The 20,443-nt window shown below is 39.6% G+C and overlaps 1 protein-coding gene across 2 annotated transcripts; it reads left to right on the top strand.

Moving 5' to 3' along the window:
* Positions 1 to 2,670: 2,670 nt before the first annotated feature.
* SLC40A1 (solute carrier family 40 member 1) lies at positions 2,671 to 18,942 on the top strand. Of its 2 annotated transcripts, XM_066322516.1 has the most exons (8): positions 2,671 to 2,923; positions 3,130 to 3,197; positions 7,253 to 7,412; positions 8,215 to 8,330; positions 8,650 to 8,776; positions 11,779 to 12,021; positions 13,877 to 14,536; positions 15,625 to 18,942. In XM_066322516.1, the coding sequence occupies exons 1-8, from the start codon at positions 2,884 to 2,886 to the stop codon at positions 15,942 to 15,944; spliced, it is 1,734 nt and encodes a 577-aa protein (XP_066178613.1). In that variant the 5' UTR covers positions 2,671 to 2,883; the 3' UTR covers positions 15,945 to 18,942. The 2 variants fall into 2 exon arrangements, with proteins under 2 accessions (XP_066178613.1, XP_066178614.1); XM_066322517.1 differs by lacking the exons at positions 8,215 to 8,330; positions 8,650 to 8,776.
* Positions 18,943 to 20,443: the final 1,501 nt, after the last annotated feature.

Here is a 20,443-nt window from a genome sequence, read left to right as displayed (position 1 = left end):
TTAGTGGAGTGTTTATAAAAATATTTGAGGCTTTTTTTAGCAGCATCTTAGATGTAAAAATCAAAGTGCTCAAGCCACTGTATTTTGTTGGACATCAGTATTGTAAGGGAAAAAAACCTGAGCACAGCCTTTAATGAGCATGTTGGGAAGATCATCAGCAAAGTGGTGGCAAATTTAGAAGAAAAAATATGGATTTCCCCTACCTGCCAATGCCCCTACTTTTGGAAATGCCTCACAAATCAGCTGTGGCCCTTTAGCTATATGCCTAAGGCCTCTGGACATTGGGCAGGCAAACTGTTAGAAAAGGATATAACATATATGGCTTTGGATGTAAGGAATTCTGGCTGGTACCTGCTGGCTGCAAGTCCCCTGTGCCATTGTGTGCAGTGACTCTGTGTGACTTGCAGTGGACAAGCTGCATGGTTTATCTGCACTGTGCAGTCGCGTGCATCACACACTGTGCACTGAGGGCAGGCCGACCTCACCGTGTGCACATGACACAGGCTCCCCTGACATCCCATACAGCAGCAGTCCAGACTGCTCACTCTGTGTCATTCTGCCATGCCAGGAATCCCGGAGAGATATAGCAGCCTTTGCTTTTCAAATTTCAAAAGATGCTTTCCATGTTTTCTTTGCCCCTTGTCATAGCTTAAATATCACCCAAACCCTATTAATTACTAGCAGAAAAAATAGCAGAGGTGATGATTTCATCTATATAGTCCAATCCACTTGTATGAAGTTCAGCAAACAATCAGAAATTATTATTTAAACTCTAATTCATCCACATTTTTCTCTAGTAACAAAAGAAGGTCTAACCAGCAGTACTGTGCTAGTAAGTGTTCCTGGTGTTACTGGCTGAGCTGCTGCTGTATCACATACATCTGTGTATGCATTCTGTACCTGACAGGCCAGATCAGACCCCATCAATCCAGCAACCAAACCACAACAGCAGCCACAAGTGCCACCAGGGACAGGGCTGGAAAAGATGTCAGTCCAATGTGATAATCTGCAGTGGAGCATGGCAGGCATCTGGCACACAGAGCTCCTCCAGATTGTGCCGCCTTCCTGCTGACATCCAAGGAAGAGCCAGGGGCTAGACCCGAGCTCATCTGGGTGTCTACCTGTGCAATACACTGCCCTTGTCAGTAGAAGTGCAAGAACTGACAGTTAAGAGATTTAAAACCACTAAATATCAATTCTGATATGCTTTAGGGTTTTTATTAAAACGTTGGCTAATAATATTAAAAATATTAAGGTTTAGGAAAACTAATTATCTTTTTAGCTGTTAGTAAAGAAAAGCACAGTTTAAGCAGTAAGGGTTTATAAGAAAAGCCATCAAGAAAATTTACTGGTTTTGATGCCAACTGTGAAAAGATTTTTCTGCAAATCTTTAAGGAATATACCACAAGAAGAAACACTAAACTCACCTAGGATAACCAATCCCATTAAAATAGCAATTTTAGGCTTTGTATGTTTATATGAAATTTTATTTCTGAAGTATTTTTTTCCCAAGGTATAGTTCCCCTTATGCAAAGTATAATCCGTGATTCATGCATAGAAAGTCATCTAATTAATGCAAGAATACTTTGAACAAGATCACAGGAACAGCAACAGCAGAACAGGTTATTGGTCTGTTATGTCAGGCATTTGCTTCTGGGGTGGCCTATATACTTGGGGGGGAAAAAACCAACCAACCAACCGAAAAACAACAACAACAAAACCCCCAACAACAACAACAAAAACCAAAACCAAAACCAAAGAACCCCACAAAAACAGCCCCCCCCACCCCAAACCAAAACAAAACCAAAAAGGAAACAAAAAAACAACAACAAAGAAACACAACAGAAACTTCCACAAGCCAAACCAAAAGCGATTTTACACACAGAGGAGAGAACTTCACAGTAGTACACAAGGAAAAGAGAATCTCAGCTCTGGCAGCCAAGAACAATCATTATGTTTTCAACCGCACAAAGATAGATAATTCTTAAATATTTTCATAGTATCCTGAAAAAGATCTAGCTTATTGTACATTTTGACTGGTTTTTAAGTGCTAGAAACATGCAGGTTTTTATGGCGGCCAATACCAAAAATCGGTCACATGGTGTGCAAAAAAAGTATTTATGGTAGAAACTGGGATGCTTCATCTGAAGCTGAGAGGCTGAGCCAGAAGCAACTGGGTAAATTCTACACCATCTTCATTAGAATAGAAATGCTAATTCAATTAAATAGCTTAAATTTTGGTACCCTGTTTAGGTTTTGGGTTTTTTTCTTGGAGGCTCAGAACTGAGAGCACTGTCCTTGGCAGTGTTTTAACCACAGGCTCGTGGTACTTGGCGCTTCTCTTACAACCCCAGCTTCCTGAATCTGCATATTCACACGTTTTATAAAATGCCAGAATACAAAAAGGCAACAAAAAGCAGAGAGCCGAGCCAGAAGCAGGACTCAAGGGCTCACAGCATGGAAAGCCGGGCTCGGGGTCGCTGGTGTCCCACCCGCGATGGCCGGGACCGAGGCTCGGCATCAGGCGCTGCCTGCCCGGGGCCGCGCGGGGCGCCGCTCCTGCCCGCCGGGACACTGGCGGTGGCGGTGGTGGCGGTGGCGGTGCAGGGGCCGCCCCCGGGCCGGGCCGGGCGAGGGCGGTGCCGCCGCCGCCTACAAAAGGCGGTGCGCCGCCGCTTCCAGCCCAGCGCTTTCGGCAGCCCTGAACGCTGAGCCGGGCGTCGAGCGGCGCTCGGCCCCTCCGCGGCGGAGCGTCCCCGCCGTCCGCGGCGCATAAGGCCAAGGCTTTCCGACTTCAGCTACAGTGCTAGCTAAGTCGGGGAAGGCAACACGGAGCGAAGCCGCGCGTCCCCCCTTCTCTCGGCAGCGGCGGAGCGGGCCGGCATGGCGCGGGCAGCGGAGCCGGAGGGCCGGCGGCGCGGCGGTCAGTGCGGACGGGCCGCCTGCGGAGCGCTTCCCGGGCTCGGAGCGGGCACGGGGCACCGGGCCGGGCTGCCCGCGGGTGGGGGCCACCAAGCCGCGCCTCCGCTCTCTGAACCGTGTCCGCGGCAGCCGAGTGTGCCTGCCGTACCGAAATGCGGTGGATGTGCCCGCATCTGCTTTAGCATCTTTTTCTTATTTCTCATTTAGGATCTGTGGTTGCCTATTTTACGTCTGCAAAGTTTCTTCTTTATCTTGGACATGCACTGTCCACTTGGGTAAGTAAAATACGGGCCTGGTAGAAGTAGGATGTTATTAATCTGATTTACCTGAGCTTTGTTGGTGCTTTTCAAAAGACTTCACAAATTCGCACACCACTATAGAGGTCTTGCCACAACAGCTTGTTGTTAAAAGTCCTTATAATCTTCACAAGATGTGTTGCAGTAGGTTTAGTTTTAGTGCAGAGTTGTGCAGTATTCAATTTTTGGAGGGACTAGTTCTGTACCTTTTAATGTTTTTAAATAATCATAGAACCAGAGAGACTCCTTATAGAGGACCAGCCCATTGCAGCATTATATGTGAAGGACTCAGATACTTATTAATGGGAAAGGCTCAGTGTTTACCATGGACTCAATACTGCCTCTCACTAGCTAATTTGTTGACAGCATCAGGAGTTGTCCTCTGTAAAATCATTTGCCTCCTGAAATGCTTTCCTTCTGTGCTAATCTAACTTACTATACTAGCTTTTACTCGCTTGAAGAATACTAAAAGCTGCCTTAAGAGATGCACTAAAAATAGACAGTCTATTTCTGTTCCACAGAATAAATTTAAGGATATGTCTGTATTTTAACACAGTCTCAAGTCTCCATACAATGGCTTGGTTCAAAAATAAATTGAAAGTTTCCCCCATTTTCCTTGTTTTGTGTTTTGGTCCTGCATTTGGACTGGTTTGATGTATGTGTTGAACAAATGGCTGATCTACAGTAAAACATTGCATGCCTAACTCTGGAGCTTCTTGCTTTGCTAACCTGAAAGGTCATACTGAAGTTTCTCTCAGCAAAAGAAGTCTTCAAGTGGTATGAAATGTTTGTTTTAACAAGTGCAATTTCTGGCAAATATTAATATTAAAAAGCAGTGAGCCAAACAGCTCCTTCAGCAGTCAGGGCTGTTGCCTGCAAGTCTTTGTCAGTCATGCCCACAACGTGCCTCACTGGCAATTTGGCCAACCCTGCTTACTCCTCTCTGACCAGCGCATCACAGCTCTGCAGTGGGCTTGCTCTGCGTCCCTGAGTAAAGGTGGCAAAGCAGAGATAGAAAACAATCTTGCACACAGTAACAAATGGTAGACTACAAGATGTCTGTTTAGCAATATGAATGGGATACTCCTGGTCATGTCCTGGTGGGTTTTGTGCTGAATATCTTGACTCAAAAAATTCCCAAACAAATTTGCTCTAACAAGAGAAGTTATTCTATGACAGCTTATTTTGACAGAACTGGGTGCAGGACTTCACCTTTTCTATCTCCTAAGCTTTGGTACTGCGAAGGCTTTTGCTACCAGGAACCGTAAACAAATATCTGAATCTTCAGAACACCAAGTAATATGTCATCTTTGTTTTAGAATGACTCTGTCACAATACAAAACTTGAGAGAGATGGGGTTTTTCTGTAACTGAGGGAGCTAATTAGGTTTCTGTGTTACTATGCCGTTCCCAAATGCCAGGAGAAGCTGTAAACGATTAAACATGTCACATTTCTAGAAATGTTCAGACTTGAACAAAGTCTAGGCTCGTTGGGCCCTCGCTCTGTAAAGTATTTGAATGTGTGCCTGGCCTCAGGGATCTCAATAGGCTGGGCAACAATGCTGAATTGGAATCTCAGACCTTATGCTGTTGCTGTCTGTCCCTCAGCAGTAAAGAAGGAAAAACATGGAGCTGGGTTCACCTTCTTGGTGTCAAGCCTGATGTTTTCCCAGAGATCAGCTGATTGCGACTTCCCAGCCTTATCTGTGTGCCTCAGGCCTCAGGAAGCTGTCAGTAGGTGGTAGCCTGGCTACTCCTCAGCTTGTTGGCTTCAGTTCTGACGTGTATTGTATACATTCAGTATAAGGGTAATTATAGTTACAGAAGGGGAGGAGCTGTCTTTAAAAGCATAGTGATGCTGAACAGCTGTAGCTATTTATGAGTTTTGAAATAGCCACATTTTGAGACATTTTAAGGTGGAACTAAGTGTATGTAATCAAGGATCTGTCTGTTTCTGAAGAAAATATTTATTGTCCAAATTTCAGTAGATCTTAGCTTGAAATGATATACTTGCTACAATGCTCTGCAATTTACTAATATTGTTCTTCTCCTTTATCTTTGCCTCTTCTTTAAGGTTTTTAATTCTTGAAAGAAATTTGTACTTTCAGTTTGTAACAGGTGTGATTTCCCCAAAAATGATCTCTGTGAGTTGACCTGATCAAAATACTCTGGGCAAATGTGTTGGATAAAGGTGAACAGTGTTCACAGGCTCTTAGATGAAGGGTACAGGAAAATCATGATGTCTCTGGAGTCAAAGGAACCTTTCTATGAGTTTGAAGTGAAATTTAACATGAAAATATTTTGGTGCATTTTTCTAGCTTAATAAACAGTTATCCAGGTTATTTCACCTGCATGTATTTTAAGTGAAATTTTAAGTGAAGGTACCACCTCAGGTCATACTAAGTTTAAGTGAAAGCTGGAACTGGGAGATTATATGCCAATGGATTCATAGCTGGGATATTTTCTATCTATTTCTACTAACTAAACAAAGAATGTAAGTGGAATGTATTTACAGAAGGCTTTAGGTGTCTCCTAAGTGAAAAATGGTTTATAATATATGAGACATATAAGATGGTCATGATTATAGTAGCATTTGTCACTGGGTTTAGTTTAGAAAAAGCATACAAAATACCCTGGGTTTTTTATTTGAACAGGTGTAATTTTTCTTTCCCTTATTGTAATATAATTTTTTTAGCCTGTGCTTAAGGAAACAAGTATCAAAGTTTGCATGTTACAATGTTTACAGAAATCTCCTTCAGTGAACTCAAAAGGCAAGTGCCTTTTGTGTCTGTACTGTAGTGAAGACTAATCACACTTTGCAATTATTGGACCCTGAATAATGTGCTTTTTATGTATCTCATGATTGCTGTGTGACATGGTAAGTTAAATTTGGCTGGCGTTGATTTTTGAAAGTACTTTTATGTTACACCTCCCCCAGCCCTCCTGAGTATTTGAGGTCCTTAGAAACTTGTACTCTTTGCTGTACCATATAGCATTTGTTTATTTTAGATAAGGCAACAGAAGAAAACAGTTTCATGTTTGGTTTGTAGAGGCCTAATGTTAGGAACCCTTATTAAACTACGTTGTGTGCCCTAGAATGATTCCTGTGATCTGAATGGTATGAATGATTTCTATTCATCTGCTTTGATACTGATTGCGTGAAGCATTTTCTGTCTTGTATTGCTGCAGAATGTTTAAAAGTAAAGTAAAGTGAGATGTGATAACAAAAACCTCCATGTATTCATTAGCAAACCTAAAAATGTTTTAAATGGAATGAAAATTACTTCACTTGTAATTTGGTCCTCCTTTTTGTGCCTGTCCCATGTGGTATCAGAACATGAAAGTGATTAGAACAAATTGCCATGTTAAATTAGCAATAGGCTAAATAGGCTGAATTGGCAATGAGTTTACAACAGGTTAAATGACCTCTGCTATTCCACCTCCTCTGAGTAGTATGCTGGTGCTGAACACTAAAAACAGCTGAAGTCCATTGATTTCAGAAACTTCAGTGAACATTTACCTATATCTATCCTGAATTGTATGATGACTTGTTTCCACTTGACTCACTCTTGTCTTATAAAGCAGCACTTAAGCTTTGATCATCTAAGAGCAAAGCTGCCTTGGAAAGTTATTTAAATAGTGATCAGTAAATCTGTTGTTAATATTTGATCCGTGCCAGAGAACTTGTGTAAGCTTTTTGAGTTTTGTTGGATGTGGCTGGTGACACTTTGTCCAGTATGCTAATAGAGAATATCTGGGATTTTTTTATTTTTGGCAATACAAGCAATAATGATCTGGTTGACTAGGATAGATAATCTTAATATACCGGGTTAAAATCAATGGTGTAGACAGGATGTAGCCGTCAAAAAAGCCTTCTCAGAAACCAACAACCACAAAAACCCCCACACCACATCTCTGTGTGTAACAAACCTCTATTTTAGTACAGACTTTTGACTGAGCTTTAGTACAACAGTGAACCTGTCTACTTCCAAAAGAGCAACCAATAATGTTGTGTGTGTTCTCTTACTCTTAAAGGGAGACCGTATGTGGCATTTTGCTGTGTCTGTATTCCTGGTTGAACTTTATGGGAACAGCTTACTCCTGACTGCAGTCTATGGCCTGGTTGTGGCGGGATCAGTTCTTCTCCTGGGAGCCCTTATTGGAGACTGGGTGGACAAGAACTCCAGGCTCAAAGGTTAGATGCCTTACTTTAGGATGGATCAAATTCATGTGAAAAAGGTGAAGCTGACAGATAATTCCTCAAGTCAAATATGAGAACGGGGCTTGCTCATCTCTTGTAAGAAGGGCAGAGTGGTTTCAAAGTGGTGATGGTTATACAAAGATGTTCTCAAAGACAGGAGGAAAACAGTTGTATGTCATGATGTCTGTTACTCAGGCTAAACCCATGTGATGTTGTAGAGATGTATGGAAACACAAAAAGTAAAAAATACATAACTTTAAGGACTACAGACCAGATTCTTTCTACATTAAAACACTAACACACACGTGTGGGTTTTTTGTTGTTTTTTTGTCTGGCTCCGGATATCATTCACTTAAGTGTAAACACTGCATTTGCACTTTGCATATTGTATGTATGCTCTAGTCTGGTTTATAAATAAAATGGGATCAAGTTCTTCAAATGAATTTTTACTTTCCAAAAATTTTCAAAATAGTATCCCTTCCATGGTAGGTTGAAGGTGGATTTTAGTGGCTTGAGCTAGGTTTTTATTACTTGAAACATAGTGTCAGCATTTACACAGAGACGTAGACTGAGTGTAAATCAAGAGCTACAAAATGACATTAGTTTGTTTCTTTGAGACACGGGAAAATTTAGAATCTACTGTGAAGTATACTTTTGTCACTTATATTTTGGAGGCAACTAGGAAAATAAGATGATTTAATAAATCTGTGTGTACTCTTTAATTATGTCCACCTTAAGGCTATAGTTAGCTCATTCTTATGTTCATAACTATTGCTCTCTGTTTGGTTTAAAACAGTGGCCCAGACATCCTTGATTGTGCAGAATTCATCTGTCATCCTGTGTGGTGTTATCCTGATGATTATCTTCTTGTTTAAGACACAGCTCTTGACATTATACCACGGATGGCTTCTTGTGAGTGCTTTGGCTTCTTAATAAGAAATTAATTTATGAAGAAACTTTGGGAAGCATGGGAGATGGCTGAATTTTTATCTTTTTCTCTAATCTGTATAGACATTTCTGGGAGCCAAAACTGGCAAATGAAACTGCACTTGTTAGGTAAATAGAGATGATGATTTTTTTTGTGCCCGGAATTGTAGACTTGATCTTGTTTTCTATGAAGAGTAATGCTCAAATGTGTGGAATCAAATATAAAAGTCTTTTCTGCTTGTGTAGAAAGTGGAGATTTCCATCAGTTTTCTCACATTATACCTCTTTCCCCTCATCTCTCTAGACATTGTGCTATATCCTGGTTATCACAATAGCAAATATTGCTAATTTGGCCAGCACTGCCACAGCGATCACAATTCAGAGGGACTGGATTGTTGTGGTTGCAGGGGAAGACAGAAGCAAACTGGCAGGTGAAATATATTGCCTTTATAATACCTTGCATGTCTTACTTTCCAAGCTTGATTTTATTTTTGTTTTAAGACTAGAGTTTTACAGAGATCAGTATATCTTTGAGTTCTAGATACTCTGAGAAAACATCAGGAAAAAGGGCAGCCTTTATTTTGCTCTTCCTCACTCTGGACAACAGCTACTGAGATCACAAATTACTGTTGTGATTACAATTCAGTTAGGCATCCCCAAACTTGTTTTCCTCTCCTCTTAGTCCTGCTGCAGCTCTGTTAGGAAAACTAGTCTTGCTGAACAAGCCAAGTGTTGCAATACTTTATTTTTAGTTCCCTGGAATGAAACGGAACTCTTGTGTAACTGAGCTCCTCTCACAGGGATAAAGAAAGATTCACAGGAATGAAGTCCAGAACAGTTAAGTAGGTGTATTAGGAAATTGCCAATAGGTAATACTGTGCATACAGGCACATTTGAAACCTTGCATTTCTCTGGTATTAGATGTCTAACTCAGAGGTGTGAACACTTTCCTTCAGTTGGAATCGGAAGCTCTGCTTTCCTTTGACATCTAGTGGTTTTGAGCATAGACTACAGACTAAATAATCTTTTGCCTAGAAAATAGTTTTGTTTGCTTCTCCCTCTGTGCCCTGCACTTGCACAGTGGCATTGATACTACCAGGAGAGAGAATTCATTCCCATTCATATCCTATTGCAGCTTAGTAATCACAGCATTTCTTGGTTGTGAGAGATTGGGGCTCTCACCAAGGATGTACGAAACAAAGGGTGTACAACAACCTTTGGCTGTGCTGCTACTCTGATTATAACAGTGTGGGAAGCAGTGTTTCTTGTGATTAATTTGGTCAGGCTCTATGGGCTCTGAATTAACCCCATAAGGGGACTTAAGCCTTCTCAGATAGAGGAACTGATACTGAACTGCAAACAAGGCACAGAGCAGTTTAACATTACCCAGACCTCTATAGCTCACTAACTCTGAAACTAAAGTTTAAGTCTGACACAGTTTAGATACCTTCAGGCTTAGACAGCATTTCAGCTTCTGGACTCTAAATTTGTGTAAAGACACCTAAATTGTCAATAAAGTCCACAGTCCTTTTGGAAATTTCAATCCTGTATTCCAGATTTTTACTTGATGTTCATCTCAAATGAAGGAATATAATTTACCCATCTCATCCAGGAAAGGCTAATTCTTAGCCACATTAAATGTGTCATGCTTTTATTTCCCAGTCTACAAATTATCCTCCCTAGTCTTTTATTTTGACCTTGCCTTTCTAGGTCATGCCTTTTGTAGAGCAGCAATACAGATAACCTTTCTTCACACATGTGAATCACGGGTAGAAAAATAGCAGCTATCTATAAAAGTCTTAGGTTAATGAGAACTATTAAAACTTGTGTCAGATCTTATTCAGCAAATCATCTCCCCCATCCCTGTCCCACATAGCACACATGAGATACAGTACAGACCACACCTGCAGAGAACTGCTGCTCAGGAGTCAGTCCTGCCTCTTTACTGCTTCATGAGCTCAGGCACAATTCTATGACCACTTACATTTTGTACTGAGAAATCAGGCAAGAGGTTACTGTAATTGTTCTTATGACTTGATTGAGTGAAAACAACCTCTGCATTAAGCACCTTAGTTCAACAGATTTATCTTCCAGGCTGAACAGGCTTGTTTTCTGGAGTAACCTGGAGACTGTTAAAATTCCTTAACTTAAAACAATTAAGTGCTGACACTGACTTTGCAGCAAATACTGTTGTCCATCTCTGCATTGTTACCTTTCCTCAAAGAGAAATCTTAGTTATGCAAGTTAGTGGAATAGGGAAATCCAAAATTACCTTAACTTCTCCTTTGTTACCCTTGATCAGTTTTCCTATTCACTCTGTTTCTTTTCTGAGTGCAATTATTAGCCTTCCTCAAATAACTCAAAAAACAAAGGTTAGTTGGATGGAATTTTTAAAGCCAAATATTATGGAAGTGTCTAACTTAACTATTTGACTGAGGGTCAACTAGGTTAACATGAATGGACTTTGAAATAAAGTAACCCAAATGTTTCTTTTAATGGCAGGGAGTGATTCTGTAGAGATTCAATAAAGCAGCTTCAGACTGATGTAGAATTTCACTCGCACTTGAAGAGCTCTAATTTTCCAGCAGGTCTCTAAAAGAGGCTTCATGTGTGAAACCACTGTCTGCAACTTCAAGGATGGAAGAGTGGCACTATTAATTGGAAACTGACAGGAACCCAGATGCTTTAATGAGAATAAAATAGATAAGATTGAGGAGGGTGAGGCATTCCCTAGCAGCAAATGCAAGATGCATTTGTGCTGAGAATGGGTTGCTTGTTTTGACTGTAAACATCAAAGGACCAGAAAGGAGTGGACTTCGCTCAGCAAAGATCTAAGGATGCCTACAGCTGCCATCAACCAATGTGACTCAACAAGGAAATGTAAAAGCCATTTCCAAGTTCTGCTGCTATCATGGTGGTTCTGTGGCCACCAGTTATTAGCAGTAAATGGAGGAGGCTAAGCAATACGTGTTCCAGTGTTGGGAGATAGATTGCTCCCTTCCCAAGAAACAATTCCACCTTATGAGATTACTGGAGCTATGCATGCTAGGTTTGAGTGTTACAAGGGTAGAGCTCAGAGTCCACAGTATCAGTGCTGTGTAAAAGTGATCTCAGGATGAGCAGTTTTACTGGGTCTCATGATGAACAGGACTGTGCTGCCAGTGTAAACCCAGCATGCTCAACCTGGAAGATTTCATGCAGGCAAAACTGTCAGGAGCAGGGATTAGGCTTACAAACACCTTGGTTGATTGCAGTGAACTTAAACATGGAAACAGTCTGAATGAAGATGCCTCTGGTTACTCCTGGAACCAGTTGCAGTTGGAGCAAGACTTGTAGCTTTACCTTTATGCATGTGGAATTCATAATTATATTACTGAATACTTCACTGTAAATGTTTACCAGTCATTTTATATCATCAAATAATTTCTGACAGATATGAATGCCACAATAAGAAGAATTGATCAGCTGACCAATATCTTGGCCCCAATGGCTGTTGGTCAGATAATGACATTTGGCTCCCCGATGATTGGCTGTGGATTCATTTCTGGCTGGAACCTGATGTCGATGTGTGTGGAATATCTGCTGCTCTGGAAGGTTTATCAGAAAACCCCTACTCTGGCTCGCAAATCTGCAAAAGTTGAAGCCTCGGAACTGAAACAGCTGAATGCAAAGAAAGGTATTGAAAGCACAGAAGTAACAATTTAAATTCACTGTGTATTCATTGCATCAGTCAAGCCAAGTGTTGACTTTTATCTTCCACAGGCACTGCTTTGAGGCTAAATAGCTTTCTAGTCCTAGCTTGGAGATTTAAGGTTGGGGGCATAGATACCAGAGACTCTAATCTAAGCAGCAGTACTTTGTGCAGCTTTTTGAGGTATTCCATAAAATGCTGCCAAAGAATGAATTTTCTCCTCTTCATTAACCCTTTAGAGTGAGTCTGCCCTGGAACTTCAGGCTGATCATAAGGAATCCTCCAATCCATCTATACTTTAGCTGACAAGCTAGACCAGGCTCTGTAGTGTCTACAGCCTTTGCAAGACTATTCCTTGCTAATTCATCTCTGCTTATATACTACTAACTTTCAAAGCTTTCAAGAGACTGTAGAATATTTCTGTTCTGGCGTGACTGAATGGTTTTTACTTGCTCCAGGAAGTCATAGAGGAAAAACATCAACTCTTTTGGCCTTCAGTTCTGCTTCCTTGGCCAAGCAGTACAAGTGGGATTTGCAGTGTAGATGACAATGGCTATTACTATAAGTAACACTAAAATTGATACTAACGTTTCTTTAGATAGACTGAATATCAGAAATTTAAATTCAGAAGCAGACCTTTTATTGTGAAGTAGTAGAGATGATAGATGCTGAAATACTAAACTTAAGTGTTTCCCAATGTTTAAGGTAGAAGAATACTAGTGAAAACTCATGTTAAAGACTCTCAGTGACAATAGGTTGTGGGTTTTTGTTTGAGTTTTGTTGTTGGATTTTTAGGGTTTTTTTGAAATATGAGGAATTCCTGATTTTGTTTAAATGCTAGCTAACAATCTTGTCTCACTATATTGTGAGTTAGAAAGCCACTTTTTAAAGAAGAAATCTATCTTCCCAGCCATCAGATCCATGGTGGTAATAGTTGGTCCAGTAAGCTGGCAGACCAGGCTGATGACAGTCAAGTATTAGAGAACAAGACAGTGTAGAAGGCACCATAGCTTTGGAACTGGCTCTTAAATACTTCTGGAGAATGAAGCATTTAGGAAATATCAATACATAGGAAACACTTCTTGATCTTTGCTGTTGCAGTACTCTGATTTCATTAGAGGACTTGTGTTTTTAAAAGTTGCTGTAGTACTTCATGCATCTTACTTGCTGTATGTAGAGTTTGCTTTGAACTTGATAGTGTACAAACACTGCTCAGACATCCAGATATTTGTAGAATTTCTATCCTCCTTGCTAGTGTAAATACTTCTGTGAGTTTTTTAATTTTTGTTTGTGATCAGTGGAAGTGCCTTTTTCCTTTATTACAGTGAGAATGGAATTGTAGAAATACATAGGTTTTTGGTTCATTTGGTTTTTTTAAGTCAAGCTTTGAAAGCTTTTGACTCTGGACAGGCTTCACCTTGGTTCTTCTGCCATGGCATGAGATACTGACAGATGTTTAAGTATTTCCTTCTTTTTTCAGTCAGTGCTTTTAAGCATACAAAGCCATGTTAAAATGCCAACTGACACTGGCATTCATTAGGCAAATAATTTCTCTGTGGAATTGGAGCATTCAGTCACAAGTCTAGAAGCAGGCAGTGCCTTCTCCTATCACTGTTTAATTAATTAAATTGATATGGATAAGCTTTACTTGATCTTACTCCCCAGGCAGGATTTAAGAACACTTTAAATGATTTCAGTTTAGGTAATTAAGAAAGCTTGCTAGTGGAGTTTGACTGATGCACTTCTGCAGTAGTGAGCTTATGGCAAACAACTGTCTGTTGCTGTACACCGTGCACTTGGCAGGCAGGAGTGTATCTGACAGCCCCCTTTCTGTTTACAGAGAGTGATGTGAAACCCGCTGAAGGAGTGCAGTTAATTATTGAGAAAGATGTAAGTGGCTTTGAGCCCCAGCAGGAGAAGGAAGTCGGCTGCACTGCCCGGATTGCCGAGCCTTTCATAACGTTCCGGGACGGATGGGTTGCGTACTACAACCAGCCGGTGTTCCTTGCAGGCATGGGCCTTGCATTTCTCTATATGACTGTTCTGGGATTCGATTGTATCACTACAGGCTATGCATACACTCAGGGACTGAGTGGCTCTGTGCTAAGCCTCCTCATGGGTGCCTCAGCAGTCACTGGAATCATGGGAACAGTAGCTTTCACTTGGCTTCGGCGCAAATGTGGCCTCATTCGCACGGGCCTTATTTCTGGAGTTGCTCAGTTTGCATGTCTGATCTTATGTGCCATCTCTGTATTTATGCCTGGAAGCCCTATGGATTTGACTGTTTCCCCATTTGCTGACATCAGTGCCAGGCTGTTTGAAAATGAGCCATTGCCTACTATAGCATCTCCAGAACCTGAAATGATTTTTGCAACTGGAATGCCCAACTTGTTAAATGGGTCTATTGCTCCTGCTGACGGTGACCCAGAGATGAGTCCTGAGCCCGTGCCTTTAATCTCTGTTAGTCTCCTGTTTGCAGGAGTCATTGCTGCTAGAGTTGGTGAGTATTATGTCTCTATTATGATTTGGTTTATTATCTGCTTTTGATTCTAAAAATTACAGTGCCTGTCAACTAAATACAGTTGATTTTAAAATTAGATGCAATGATTGAAGTGTTACATCTTGTTTCTGGGGCTAGTTGATTATACATCAGATAAAAATTAAATGATCCTGCAATAGTATCACTGGGGCAAAGACTGCAGTACTAATTGCATGTATATTGTGTGTCACTAAGAGGAGAAAAGTTACCACCTTTGGAGAAGATTGTAACATATTTTTTGGAAAGCTTATCTCTAAATTTTTTTTGTTCACAAGCAAATGAAACTACTGGTTACTAGGAAACGGCACTAAACATCAGCTGTGAAAACCTTCAGATTTCACAGTTTACTAAATTAAACTAATTAAAACTGTCTTGGCATTTAGAAATGGAGCTTTGATTTGGATGGCAGCTCAATTTTTTGAGGCATTGCTGGTTAGCATAGTATAAGTATCTGTCAACACAATAGGCAGTCAAATATATAAATGCAATGCAGAGTAATGGCCATCTGTAGAATCATTATCTTTATCTTTTGCAATTTTTGCTGAATTCTAGAGGAATAGAATAGTTGATTTGCATGTATTAAGTTGGTTTGCAAGATAAGCTTCTAAAGCTAAATCATGAACAGACTAAACCAGTATGGAATCTAATGTCAACCATTTGAAATAGTGTATTCTGCATAGTTTAAAAGATGCTTGATTTTTATGCAGAACTTTAGTGATTGCACCTAGCATGGATATACACTATAAATAGCTGTAACCCAGCTATTTAAACGAGGAAAGGATGAGTGAAAATTGGCTCAATAGTCACGATGAAACAGGGTTTGACAGGCAATGTAATGTGTCAAGTTTATGTATTATTTCAGGAAATTTTTGTAAAAAGAAAGTAAATTGCTCTTGGCTATGAGTATGAAATCAGTTCTAGTCAAAAAGAGGGTATCTTCTGTACATTTTTGCAGAAATGAGTGCTTGGAAAGATGAATTGAATTGTGCCATTGATGGGTTGGCCATTAAAAGCCCAGCAGGATGGATAACTGTTTTTTCTCTCCATAGGCCTTTGGTCCTTTGATTTGACTGTCACACAGTTACTCCAAGAAAACGTCATAGAGTCTGAAAGAGGCATCATAAACGGTGTCCAAAACTCCATGAATTATCTTCTTGACTTGCTGCACTTCATCATGGTCATCTTGGCCCCAAACCCTGAAGCTTTTGGCTTATTGGTGCTTATTTCTGTGTCTTTTGTTGCAATGGGCCACATAATGTACTTCAGATTTGCCCAAAAAAGCTTGGGAAAACAACTTTTTGTTTGTCACACTCCTGATCCCAAAGCAGCCCCTGACAGTTCACCACCTGGTAATACATCTACTGTCTGAAAGGATCCACTTCTTACTAACTTTACTTCACAAATATCATGGTTAAGCACATATACTTCTTTTGCGACCCTGTTTGAGGTGTTTCTCTAGAGTTGAATGCATAACTTTTATAGCTGTTTGATGGAGCTGTCCCAAGAGAGAAAATGAATTTTACAGTAACCCTGTAAATGTTCATGTTTGGCAGAGGACAGCCTGGTTGGGTCTCGACAGCTGCAGTATCAAAGGTTCCCCACAACTCTCAAGTCAGGTGTTTGATCACAAAATTACTGTTCAAGTTCCACTGCTGATACTCTGGTTAGGTGGTTATACATACTCAATTTACCATGAATTCTGAATAATTCTTGTGTTTATTGAGTAAAATGAGGTCTTGTCCTTCTCTTATTTACTTCAGAGTAACTTTTTATGCAGTATTTGGTTGTTTGGAGTTTTTCTCCAATATTCCTTTACCATGAATAGTTATGCTCACCTATATTCTTAAACTGGTATAAACATCCTCTCTGAACATTAGACTTTGATCCACAAGGGTCCTTGTGGGTCCCTTCTAACTCAAAATATTCTAGGATTCTTCTTGGATTCTTCTAGTAAACTCTTTTTTATTTTTTTCCCCCAAAAACCTTTATAGTATTTTATGTTTTGGCTTAACTTTATGGAAACACCTTTGCAGGTTTTTTGCATGTTTCCTTACAAATTAGACAACTGTTAGGTACAAAATATTGTATTACACTTTTGTTGCACTTCATAGAGTAAAAAAGCCTCATTTAGCAGAAGCTATTGATGTAATATTACAAAGCATGGCTTTTAAATTGCAAATGGCAGGTTTGCTCGGGTTTGATGTAGCAGAAAGTGCCAAGGTCAGGAGTACTGGTACAGAAAGATAAATTCTAGTGCTAACTTAGTTTTTGCCTCAGAGTACAAGCAGCTTTAGTTAATTTTCCAATATACCAGGCTTTAATAGGGTTTCTGAAAACAACTGCATTTGAAAATAGTTAATATTTTGTACAAAAGGTGGATTACTTGCATTTATCTGATGTTTATGTGAATTTTGACTTTGTTCTAAAATACTGCTAAACCAATGAGATGCTAGACTGAGAGGCCCTCTAAAGCAACTTCAGAGCGATGAAAATATGTCCCCTCTGTTCAATAAGTTCTTGCCTTTGTTTGTTTTGTTTTGTTTTGTTTTTTACCCTGCATGTGTACTAACACAGTACTTCCACAGTCATTAACCCTGTGTGCACTTTTGTGGAAACTACGCACTTTGCTTTCTCAGTAGAGTTGAACCTGGTGGTGTTCTGAGTTTTCTTATGGCTTGGCAGTCTGACTTCTAAATTTAAGTATTGGTAAAGTGTTTGTTTGCAAAATAAGTAGCATGTGAAAACATGATGTCAGCAACTTGTGAAAAGTATAAAGTATCCTCTGTAACTTTTAAGAGGTTTTTTTAAATTTTAGGTACTGTCCTACACAGTCAAATATGTTGCCAGACTCAACCCTGGAACGTGTGTGAACTCCATTGAAATTAAAGGCGTTACAACCAGGGCTGAATCTGGGCCAGTCATCACAAATTTTATAACAATTACATTATCTATCAAGGAATGTCAAGAACCTCTAGTGGCTTTTGTCTCAGATACAATGTTTTGTAAGAGATGTGAAATGGAATGAATGGGAATACAATGTACAACCAATGGACTTGTAGCCCATAGTTTTCAATAACTGGATGTAACACTTTTTCTCCTCTAATGGACCAAACCTAATAATTACTCTATGTTGCTGAAAGCTCAGGGATGTTTTCACTAGGTTTATAAGTGTTTATACTTTGACTAAGCATTTGGATTGTATTTTGATATAATAAAGAAAATATGTAATTTAGAGTAGGTTTAAAATTTGACTCAATCCTGAGTGTAACTTAAGGAAAAGGGAATTTTGCCATCAGCAGAATTTGTCAGAAGACAAATAAAACAAGCTTATCTAGATCTGTAGAGTAAATATGTCCAAAGGATAGCTTTATGTGGTGTTATGATAAGTACATTAGTAAATAAAATAGCTCTGATTTGCCAAATATATTTTCTCATGTGTATCTAATTTAAATTGGGACCAAATTTTAATATTGTTAAATATAAATAAAGGTATTTCAAATGTCAGTGAATGCCTCTATACTGCACTTTGACAACAATCTGAATGCCACTGTATATCTTGGACTCACTGGCCATCAGGGAAACTAAGCTGAAAATGCAGCTTCTTTTTGAGCTGTCTGCAGTGCACAGAACCCAGGGTGCCTAAAATTTAATGCTGTAGCACTAAGCACCAGACATCCCAGAGAGGATGTATTCCTGAAGTCTAGAGAGCTCCAAAAACATGACAAATAGAGCTGGGAGCATGCCATGGTCCTGCCTGTTCCCAAAGGCTTTTTTTTTTTTTTTTTTTTTTTTTTTTTTTTTTTTCTCCAAGAACAATTTAGTCTTGTTTGAGTAGCAATTTGTTCCATAAATAGTTCCACTAGATAGTGCAGTACTATTAGGAGAGGACTGGAGCTTTGTATTTGGTAAACATGATGTGGTTAGGATTCATATGTGCACATTACAGCTGGAAGGCAAGACAATCCTAAAATAAAAAAGTGAATGCTAATATGAAGAGGAATAAGGAGGTTTAAATTGGAAAACTTGTGTGTATTGTGCTGGATGTCAAAAAATGTATGCTGCTTGAGCACAGCCCGTTTGTGTGCAAGTCCAAGATGTGTACAGACACGTGTACTCAGTAGTGCTTTGAAGCAGTGTGGAGCCTGAAGTCTTACTTAGCAGGACTTTCATTAAGTAAGCATTTTTGGCCTTGTATTTATTTATTTTTTTAAAAAAATGTCCAAATTGGATAAAAACTGCCCTTAAAAATGTACGCACTAGAAATCAATCTTACCAGAATATTTTATTATACAACCTTATGCTGGACATAGTATTGATTTATGTATTACTGTTGTTAAAGCTAATTAATAAATTTGCATAAAAACTTACTTGTCCTGTATTTTTCAGTTTGTGGGAATCTGGGTATGCTACACTTAGCGTGGATCCTGTGCAGAAAGCTTTTTTGTATGATGGGTTGGAACTGCCATGAAGGACAAACAAACAGCCTTGAGGAGGAAGCAAATGCCAAATGTAGTCAAGATCTTTCAATGACCTTGTAACTGTTCGGTGAATTGCTTTTTATTTACCATCCACAGTGTTAAGTTAAGACACTGGTCTTGCAACTTCAGCCTGGGTCTTCCATTGGCCATAGAACAGTTTCATGTCTTGGCTTGCTGAGGAACAGAAAGCTTATGATTTTACCTTCCCATGTATCTTTACCATTCTGAATTTGAGATGATGGCCTTCTGGAGCAGCAACCTGTAGGTGAGAACTCTATGGATAGGAGTGGTCAAGTTTTAGTAGTCAAGTACTTTTCAAGACTAAACCCAGAATGTTTCATGTAGGACTGCTTCTGGCTTTGTGTATTTAGGATATGTTTGCACAAAGGGTTCACCTTTAGAAGGTTGTTGCATTGGTTCACTAGGAGCTCTCTGAACTGATTCCTCTTTGAACTAAGGTTTTCCTGGAAACAGACCTTTATGGTTTGCCCCCAGTTGTTAATGTTTGTCTTCTTCACTGCCACTTGCAAATTAAGACAAGTGTTAGAATACTGATTTGAAAATGTAGGTACACATACTCATCCCTGTAAATATAAAAGTACAAAGATTTGGGAATGGTATTGTGTACTTAATAGGTAAAGAATACTTCTTGAAGATGAAGAAGTCCCTTCACAATTTACTATTTGATGCTTTCACTGTTTTGTTTTTTTACTCAGCTGTAAACATTTTGCAAAGTTCTGAGTTTTTTCACCCCCTGAGGAATTCACTGCTCAACAACCAAAGGTAAAATGATTGGAGATACTTACCACTAGTTGTTTGCTTGCACTACTTGACTTACCAGGTAGTTGAGATATCAGCCCTGCCTGTGGAGGGCAAGGTATATTTTATATTCTGTATTGTATCATTTTCCTCTGAAATATTTAACTGCCTCTGTTTTCAAAAGCATTTTCATGAAGTGAGCACCGGTAACACGGTATGAAAGTTGAATCTTCTTAAAGGAAAAACAGTGAACTTAGACCTTTCTTTTTAAACTGATTTGTTTCTTTGGTGAGAAATCTAACTCAGAAATTCTAAAGTAAGTAGGCTCACATCTAATAATTTTAAAATACTGCAGTCACTTCTATATTTGCTTCTGTAAAGTACATGGTGGATGTCCTAGGAATCAGAGTAAAGACTGTTTCTGCTAGGGAAGAGTGCAACTGGTGGGTGTGTAGCTTTTCTGAATCTAGCACTCTGGAGGTGGTAATGCCTTTCTGTCTGCCTCAAGGCTGGCCTACTTTCAGGTTCTCCAGGAATATATTGTGCTGTACTCTGCATTCATGTCTTTCTCAAGTATTTTGTACTACAGAAGTTAGTAATAAGTGTTAGAGTAATAGTAATTTTTTTGTCT

Source organism: Sylvia atricapilla, chromosome 7, assembly GCF_009819655.1.
Source record: "Sylvia atricapilla isolate bSylAtr1 chromosome 7, bSylAtr1.pri, whole genome shotgun sequence".
NCBI classification, from domain to species: Eukaryota; Metazoa; Chordata; class Aves; order Passeriformes; family Sylviidae; genus Sylvia; species Sylvia atricapilla.
This window is presented reverse-complemented; position numbering and strand designations above follow the sequence as displayed.

Coding starts and splice junctions, on each gene's coding strand:
- SLC40A1 (XM_066322516.1), top strand. CDS start 2,884: ATGGCGCGGGCAGCGGAGCCGGAGGGCCGGCGGCGCGGCG. Junction 8,331..8,649: donor TATACCACGGATGGCTTCTT/GTGAGTGCTTTG, acceptor TCATCTCTCTAG/ACATTGTGCTATATCCTGGT. Junction 8,777..11,778: donor AGACAGAAGCAAACTGGCAG/GTGAAATATATT, acceptor AATTTCTGACAG/ATATGAATGCCACAATAAGA.